The following is a 9,535-nucleotide window of genomic DNA, read 5'->3' as shown; positions in this document are numbered from 1 at the left end:
ACGAGGAGGCAGAAGCTGCAGCCCATGGCAGAAGGTGTGGCCTGCTTGGCAAGGAGGCCTTAAAAAAAATGGATAAAACTCCTGCACCTGAGTAATGAGATCCAGGGGGAAAAAAAACCCTGTTCCCTTTGCTGCACCCTACAATCAAACACACTCCAATTCCGTATCGGTTTATCTACGAAAAACAAACCACGACATTTTTTCCCCAGTAAGAGCAGTGCAGATTTTAATTCATGCATCTTCTTGTCACGCTTTTTTTTTCGGCGTCACCGAGAGACCCGACACTGCACCTTCTCCCAGGCCACCAGACAGGAGGTGCTGAGCCAAGAACAACAGAGAGGAACAGCCAGATAAACATTTCTTTCATCGGGAAGCTCATGTGTGAGCTCACGGGTGTTGACAGGTCTTATCTGCAGTGAAATCAAAAGACCAAACTTGGATCTTGGCTTGGAAAGGTTCCCTGGGGCGGGTCCACCTCCACCTGAGAGCTGAGAGAGCCCAGCAGGACATCTGGGGTGCACAGGAACAACCCAAACCTTCCCTACATTGAGCTATTGGATGGTTATGGTGTCCCCAGGCAAGTTATCCAGCAAAGGAGCACCAGGAGGGTGGGTAAGCACCAAGGGGGCTTTGGGAATGTGGCAAATCAACACTTGGCATCTGCAAAAGCCATACACACAAACCCCACAAAGCAAGGCTGCTGCTCTGAAAAAGGAAGATACAGAAGCATCTAGAAAAGAGAGGCGTAAAAGTTAAGGTTAGAAAAGCAGGGCACAACAGAGAAGAGCCTCATAAATATGGGCAAATGTGTTAATTCCTTACAGAACTCTACTTTTTACATATATAGTTGCTGTCTTTCTGACACTGAGTTTTCTCAGTGGGCATCTCCTGGTGCTGAAAAACTCTTATCCTTGCTCTAAATCTCACGGGAGCCGAAGAGGGGAATTTATTTCAAGCCTGTATCTGAGATTGCTTCTTAAAACTAAGCAGCAGAGATGTGATAAGCAGGTTGTTTGTGACTGGAATGAGAACATTTTCTTCCTTTCAAGCCACCCCAGGAATTCAGTGCATCTTTCTGTAGCGAACCTGGAAAATTTCAGCTTCAGCCACCCTGTGAGCAATATGAATAACACAGAGACACCCAAGAGGATGCTGAACATCACACCAACTGCAGCTGTCATTGTCTTCTCTCCCTCTCCACCTCTGCCCCTTCTGAACACCTGATGTAATCCTGCATTTTCCTGTGAAATCAGCACAGATAAAACACATCATGCTGTTCATATCTCTCCCGAGTTAATTATTACATTGCACAGCCCCATCGGTTCAACACCGTGTCAGGCCAGGTGGGACAAGGAATTCTTCCTGATTTCAAAAGGAACAGCTCATTTTCACCTCCAGCCCTCTGTGATTTCCCAGTCTCAGCTCCAGTCATTTGTTTTCCACAATGAAAGAGTCTCTGTAAAGGAGGAAGTGTCTGTACCTATGTATTTAGCTCCATTATCTCATTAAGCAACCTGCCAGTTTCAGGAGGTCTCTCAGGATTTTTTCAGACTAAAAGTATGGATAATAAATCACAATTTTGAGCTTCAGCTTGTCCCAGGTGATTCTTAACTATGTAGGAATGCAGTAAAGTTTAAAATAACATTAAATTCCAGTAAAACCTTTTGTTATGCAGGAATCAATCCCAAAGAAAAGATGACCAGCAGACAACACGCCAGAACAACTCCCATGGCAAGCAGTTGGAACTCCATGATCTTTAAGGTCCCCTCCCTCCCAAAGCTTTTATTTTGAAATCCTCACAATGAATTGTGACAACATTCTCTCCTTCATTTAAAAAAAAAAAAAAGAAAGAAAAAGAAAGGCAGTGGGAATCCCACGCCTGAAACTACAACTGCAGCACAGCTGGAATATTCAAGGTTTGCCTGTAGAGCTAAGCCTGGAATTCAAAATTTTTAGTGACATTCACGGAAAACTACAAGAAGCAGCATAATAAAGCCAGTTTAAAGTGGTGTATCTGCAGGAGAATCCATGGCATCATAACCTGGGGATTATAGGGCCAGAAGAACACCCGGGTTAAAAACACCGCTGTGGGCTTCAGATTATTTGACTGCCAAAATTCTTGGTGTTCATCTGCAACAAGTCCCAGTCTACTGCTTCTTGCTTGCTTCAGTCATCACTCCTCACCAGCCTCAGCTCTTACACCCAGACATGCCATTATTGCATTAAAACATAATTACACTAACATTACAGAGTCAATTAATGCTCCGTGCAGTGCAATTACGCTCTGGTTTCGGAGCGATGCTCGTGTTTCGCACAGACCAGCGCCTCTAACCCCGGGGAACGCTGCTGTTCGTGCCTCAAAACCCCACCTGGCACCCTTTCCTCGAGAGATCCTTCAATCCAAACCTCCCCAGTCCACGCTGGTCTTAGAAGAAGCAACTCCTGACTCAGCTCACAGTGACAGCCCAAGGAAGTCGACACTGCATAATACCTAAATAATATAAACCTCATGTACCTGAATGGCTCTAGGATCCTATCCCCCACTCTAAAATCCTGGTCAACATCCCCCTAAATACTTTTCAGCCTTCCATGCCCCTATTTCCATGTGGAATGGAATCTTTTCCATTCAATTTTTGTTTCTTTACAGAGTAACTATGTCAAGACCAAGACAGAGGTGCGGGAGAGCAATTTTTGTTATTCATCCACAATGAAATAAGGTTTAGCACTGGTTGTTTTTTTGTTTAGGAGAGAAAACACACCCCACCCCACCCCCAAATAAATGAAGTACTGAAAGGTGTAATTTTCTTTAGGATAAATAAACCCCAGGTGTGGTATTTACCAAGGAGTGAATTCAGTTTCTTTTAAGAAGACTGTCTTCTCTGCTCAGTGCACAATAACAGGTGAGTAAAGCTCCCTGCTATGATGCAGTCTGGAGTTACACATGTATTTTTAAACACTTTTTTTAACACTCCTTCAGCAATGTGGCTGATTTCAAAACCAGCTGGGCAACCATTGCTAAATTCTGTGTCTTAAAGCACAGGAATATTCACTCGCTACAGCAAAGAGAAAAGTGAAATCACAGTATCAGCTCATATCTGAACTTAATGAGAAAGCTGAAACACAACTGGTGTTTCTCTAGATGAGGTGGGTCAGACCCATCACAAATTTGGTAACACAATTAAAGCAGCATCTGCAACAGAACTGCAGCATGTTTGTATCTACAGAGACTATCCAAAACAATCCATCATATCATCCAGCATCACTGTGAAAAACCTTTTAGTTCTGCTTCTGAAGAAATAACAGAAAAAAAAAAAAGACACTTTGCCAGGGACACCCAGAAACTTTGAAAAGCTTGAACTGCCTTAGAGAAACCCAGTTAAGCATTTTGCCTTTCAGTGGATTCAAAGCTGCTACAGGAAACAGATCTACAGTCACAAAAAAACCCAATAATTTTTGATTTCAAATACGTATTGTCCCCCACAGTACATACTGAGACAAGTTATGTGCACCCTAGAAAGCACCCACATTTATGTGCACACACACACACACACCCCCCAGGGTGCTTTGAAACAACCACCATTCAGCTGAACAAAAACATACTCCCAACCACAGAATTTCTCTATTAAATCCATGTTTATTGCTTAAGTTTTATCACAGTGGAGATTAAATTATGCTTAATCATCCGGTCAGTGCTTTTGTACCTTCTTTAATGCCAAAACCCCCCCCCCTCCCCCACATTTGAACCAAGTCATTCATACACTCGAAGTCTTCTCACCATCCCACCATTCATCGCCTCTTGTGTGCTCCTTTTAAGTTGCCACGAACTGCAAGATTGTAAAAAGGAATAGCTACTAGGCCTATTTATAATACCATTTTCTTCAAGTATTCGGAAAGCAGTACAAGTAGCTGTACTGTGTATTAGAAACATATCTGCACTGTTATTTTATTGCTATAGGACCGAGGCTCCTGATGGAATGACAAGCGAAATATTGCATCACTGTGTATGAAGATGATCTCAGCATCCCATCATCATTCCCAACTCCTGCCATGTTAGTGAGCGACACCGGGTAAAAACGGGGCATTTCCTCCCTTTTTCTCCTTTCAAGGCAAATGGGATCTCCAACTACAAATAAATAAAAGCGTACACTCACAACGTGTGTAGTGCAAAAATTCCAAGTAAACAGAATGACGTGGAAATCAAAAAACTCATAGTTGCCAACTTTGGTCGAGCGGGGCGGCGGCGGCCCCCGCGCCCGGAGCGCATCCCACCCTCGGAGCGGAGCCCGGCGCTCCGGGCGTCCCGCGTGTCGGCGACAGTGATTGGAGGAGATCGTTGCAGGGATGGGAAGGGGTGGGGGGGGACACGGCCACGGCCACCTCCCCAGAGCAGCGGCCAGGCTTCATCCCGCGCCGCCCGGGGCCTCGGACGCCCGCCCGCGGCGCGCAATTCCCATTGGCAACTATGCGGAACATGGATGGCGCGGCCCAGACTAATGCAAGGGAAGATTTCCGTCGGGGGGGTTGTTTTTTGGTGAGGGGTTTTTTTTGGGTTTTTTTGGGGTTTTTTGGGTTTTTGGGTTTTTTTTTCCAGATACAACCACTGAAAGAGAACAGCTACAAACATTGCGATTCCGAAAGAACTTTGTGAGAATTAACAAGGGAAGACATTCAACTCTGGGGGGAGTGCGGGGTGTTTGCTGGGGGTTGGTTGGTTCCTTTTTAAACAGACCCCAAGGAGTGGTTCGATTCTGCACAGCTCTGGGCCATTACAGAACCTCCTGCACGAAGCACAGGGATAGATTTTCTTACTGTTTTCTTATCTTTTTCTTTGTTGCTGTTGTTGTTTCATTTGTTTTTCTTAATTATGCAAATCTACTTCCCCACCCCGCCGTATTTTTGAACTGGAACAGAACTCCCTAATATTTTCGTGGCATAAATTACATTATGCAGAGAAAGGCAACAAATGAAATTTTGTCTAAATTAAAATTAGGACCTACTGTAGGCTTGCTCAAGACCCTTTTCGCCAAAGTACTGGGAGTGAGCAGAAGAGTCATGCAGCTTATCAGTAAAACAAGTACATATTTTTGCCATTTTTCTTCAGTGCTCATTAAGATTATTTCTTTTTTTTTTTTTAAGGTCTGTGTTCTCAGTCTGCAACTTGCTATTTCTTGCATAAAGACTGGGAAGAACTTTTTGTTTTAAACAGCATTCTTACACAACATGTTGAACCTTCAACGAGGGAAACACAGAACTAGCACTAGAGTTCTCTCAGCTAAAAGGATGGACATATTAAAATAATAAAAAAATAAAAGGAGAACACCTCTGCAAATAAAAAGAAACCTCTCCTCATCTGGGACACACACATTGAGCTTTTAAAAAAACTCAAAATTCATAAATACGGTCGTCGTATAGAACTTTAGAGAATTAAGGCTTCTAAAAACTTCAGTGCCAAAATAACCTCTCTGCATCAGTATTAAGAATAAAACATTTTCCATTTTAGGTTGTGCTTGCTTGCTTGCTCTTTTTTTTTTTTTTTTTCCTTTTTTTTTAAAGACTTCTCTTAGTTCCGTAGAATTTTGTCACATAATATTACATACCGAAGGGGAGTGTTAGAACTGCTTACTGAGGTTTTGGGTTTTTTTTTTTTTTTTTTAAGTAGTTGTTAGGCTAAGTTACAGCGATAAAATTCGATTACTGATCTGATTCGTTACTACTTTACACTGGGGGGGCTGTTGGCTCATTTCACCTTCTTTTCATGCTTGATGTGGCCGTTCCTCCTGTACTTGCCGTTGGGGATCCCGTTCTGGTAGTGTCCGTTCACGGCGCTGTGTTTGTCCTTCGACCAGAGCTCTTTGCTCTGCCTGCAGACAAACCTGGCCATCCTGGCCAACACATAGTAAAGTAAGGCAGCACCCACTAGAAGGACAAAGGCAATATCCAGTAAGAAATACTGAAAGAGGGAGATGCTGTAAACAGCGGCACGTAGATGTTGGGCTCCGTTGTGGCGGAGGATGTAGTTAATCCAGTACACAGTCCGGTTCACGGGGTGGCCAGGCTGGTCCTTGTGGATCTCAGACAGCCGCTGCGCCCGCTGCCGGTAGCTGGGGGGAGAACAAACGAGGAAGGGGGAAGAACGGGAGGGGAAAAAAAAAAAAAAAATCACCACGTTACGCTACCGGGCAGGTGGAGAAATGCAGAAGGACGAGAAACCCGGGGCTGGTTTCGCAACGGGGACCGTTTCCGCTCCCGGCCGGAGTTTCACCTAAAACTTCTCAAACTTCTCGTTTTCACCCCAGTGACTCATCGTGTCAAATTGCTCCTCTCCTCCCTGCAGGGTCAGCAGGTTATTCACACACGACTTGCCTTTTCACTGACGGTAATTGCACAAGGGAAAGGTGATGCAACTGATGTTATCGAGGTCTCTCTGCCGCACATCCCCCCTCTCTCCTCCCCTTTGCTGCTCGATCCCTACAGGATTCTCCTTCCCCAGGGCAAGCACCACTTGGAGACTCCAAGAAAGCAAGCTCCCAAGAAAGCAAGAAGCATCAACAACACCATGCTCCAAAGTCAGGGTTAGCCAACACAATATATTGCCAGCTAACACCTCACTACTTTTCATCTGGAGGTCGTCTCAACAAAGGTGTTTGAAAACAGAACACTCAGAACCAACTCGTGGAGCAACTCTCCTCACACAAGGATTGTTGAAAGAAAACTTATTTGCTGGAATTAGAAAGAATTCTGAAACTCAGCTCACAGGCTTGCACTTATTCCCCTGAGTAACAAAACAAAACAAAAAAAATCAGACTGGAGTCCTCATTCATAACAACTTGTCAAAATATTGTCATTGTGAAATGACAAAATTTGTGTGAATGCAAAAATGACATTCCTGAATTAAGACAGGTATTACTAACTAGAACAGGAAAATATTTGAGGTTTTTTTTTTTAAATCAGATCATGGGACTTAAGAGTCACTCTTAGTGAATACCTCCCTCTCTAAACTACAACCCAAGTTGCGTATGTGTATCTTGCTCCAGGCCTCTGAGGCAGCACAACAGCCAGGCTGGTAGTAAGAAAGAATCCAGACAGACACAGGGAGACCTTGGTCTGCAACATGGAATAAGTCAGGACAGGTTTGTTTCCATAACCCCTCTGCCCTCCACATGGCAACTGCCCCAAAGAGCACGTGAGACAACTGAGTTTTGGTAGGGAGCAACGAGCCCAGCACCTACACAGAAACCTCAGCCCTGGGGAATCCTGGGAAACGGGACAAACAGCCCCAGGCTTGCCCCAGTTGTACAGACAAATAAAACCCAACATGCAGTTTTTCCCCCCCACTGCACAAAGGTTTGGTACGGTCATACTTAACCCGCAGAAAACCCCTTGTGCCATACCTGGGGTCATTAATAACTTTTACTAGGGCTTCATACAGTGCACTCTCAGTCATAGTCTTCCAGTTGAGCAGGATTCCCATGCCTTTGGCCTGCACACGGGTCATGGTATCGTAATGGTCTCCAAAAAGGGGGATCCCCACCACTGGGACCCCGTGGTACATGGTTTCAAAAATGCTGTTCAAACCTCCATGGCTAAGGAAAGCTTTGATGTTGGAGTGACCTGAAAGCAGAAGAGGCATGAAGGTTAAAGGACACATTTCTATCTCCTTATTGTAAAGTTATTGAAGCACCTGGGTACAACATATCTGTCAGTGTTTCTGCGGCTGAAACTCAGGCAGGGCAAAATTATTTCAACTTATTCTAAAGTTCTCCCTAAGCCCACTCTGCTGAAATTCCTCGTGGATTAAATCACTTCCTGATACACTACGAGAGGGAACAGCCCAAGCAAAGAAAGTTCTCATGTACATGAGTCATGTAAAATGATTAATGGAGTCATTAACATGCACTTCTCACTGGCGAGTAGCTGCAGGTGGTGACTGCAGCAGGTTTAGCAGTACAAGTGAGCGAGGGAGAGCACGTTTGGGGATGAAATACAAGACCTTCAAATGCAGGACAACTGATGTTATGCTCTCTCTAAAGCCCCCCATGCCTTACTTCAGGCCAGCAAACACTGACAACCACAGGAACAGCTCCATGGAATGGGGGAAAAAAACCAAAAAAATCACACTGCCTCGGAGCACTTCTGTAACCAAAACAATCTACCTGCTTTTAGAAGTCATTTGCCTAATCACCACGTCAGGATAAATACTCCAGCTGACACACAGCACACACACTGATGTTTAATGCATTCATCAGCACCCGCTGGAGCTGTTTTGGGAACACAAACATCCAGGTATCCCAGAGACAGTCAGAAACACTCTGTGGCCTCTCATATCCTCAAGGGACTCAGCTATCATCTTGAAATCCTAATTCTGTATCCTTGCTCTCTGACTTGCATGACAGAAGCGATCCTGGCTTAATTCTGCTCATTCAGCAGAATATTTTTAGCAGAGCAAACTGAAATCAAGTGAGAATAGGCAGTGTCTCATCAAAACAGATACTCACCCAGGAGGTCGTTCTGCGGTAACCACTCAATCAGCTTCGTGTTGTTGCCTAAATTCCTTGGTTTGTTCCCTGAAAACCTAAACCAGTGAAAAATCAAATGGAAGCTGGAGTTATCAAGACCTCCAGAATGAGTCCCATAGGGCAGAGCTGTTCTGTGGCAGCTCCATCGACCCACTTCAATATTCTGTTTATTGGAGAGCATTTGAACAGTCACTTAAACAACCACCCACTCATTCCCAATTAAGCAAGACTTACTTAGGACTGGCTTGTACATTCTGTATGTATTATCAGAAGACTATTTACATTAAATTATAGAAAAGCAACTAAACAGTTACACTGGGCTCCACAATCCAAAGAACTACAAAGATTCCCTTGGTTTATCACGGTGACGTAAGACTGCCAAGCTGTACTACCACCTCTCTCATTCCCAGAAGTATCCAGTATAAATCCACCTGTGTCCAACACAGGCATAGGTCAATGATGTCAAAAATGAACCCAATCATCCCCCCCAAAAAACCCTCCAAGCCGTGTTTGACTGATAATATTTAGGTATTTAATTATGGATCTCAAATTCCCACTGGGGTGGATCGACTGCCTATCCCTCCTTGTCTTGCACCTTGTCCCAGGGACATCTTCCCATTTTGTAAATCATGATGGAAAGAAACAGCAGGTTGGGTTCCCTTATCCAAAAAGCCATTCAGCAAAATTTAGACTGCAGGTAACAAAAAGAAAAATCCACCGCAATGAAAAATGTTAAGGAAACACTAGCAAAAAAAGCCATTTAATAGAAGGCTTCAGTTGAAGTTGTTGTTTTGGCATTAAAAAAGCTACCATCAAGAAAAAAAAATCTGTTAAAATTGACTGACTTACTACAAAAAGTGGATACCTGTACAGAGAAATATTCCAGGGAAAACATAAGGAAAGGACAGAGAAGAAAAGCAGCAAGATCAACTGGGACCAATAATTGACTGGAGGCCAAGCAGAGAAAACATAGTGGCTCTACCCCAACCCAAAAGTGATGCAATCTTTACTCCAACTAC

General features: G+C 44.0%; 1 protein-coding gene across 3 annotated transcripts in view; it reads right to left on the bottom strand.

Annotated features, from left to right (window-relative positions):
- Positions 1-3,614: 3,614 nt before the first annotated feature.
- The window catches only part of UGT8 (UDP glycosyltransferase 8), a 35,165-nt gene continuing 29,244 nt past the window's right edge, over positions 3,615-9,535 (bottom strand). For 2 of the 3 annotated variants that reach the window (XM_027716780.2, XM_027716779.2), the window contains 3 exons: positions 8,496-8,572; positions 7,392-7,611; positions 5,738-6,101 (listed from right to left, as the gene is read on the bottom strand). In XM_027716780.2, the coding sequence (XP_027572581.1) occupies positions 5,738-6,101; positions 7,392-7,611; positions 8,496-8,572 (661 nt within the window). Of the gene's footprint in view, positions 6,102-7,391; positions 7,612-8,495; positions 8,573-9,535 lie in introns of all 3 variants that reach the window. The other variant, XM_027716777.2, reaches the window with a different exon arrangement.

This window comes from Pipra filicauda, unplaced genomic scaffold (genome assembly GCF_003945595.2).
Source record: "Pipra filicauda isolate LSUMZ 115617 unplaced genomic scaffold, ASM394559v2 scaffold389_size666192_pilon, whole genome shotgun sequence".
Lineage (NCBI taxonomy): Eukaryota > Metazoa > Chordata > Aves > Passeriformes > Pipridae > Pipra > Pipra filicauda.
Note: the sequence above shows the minus strand (reverse complement) of the source record. Positions and strands in the feature narration are given on the sequence as shown.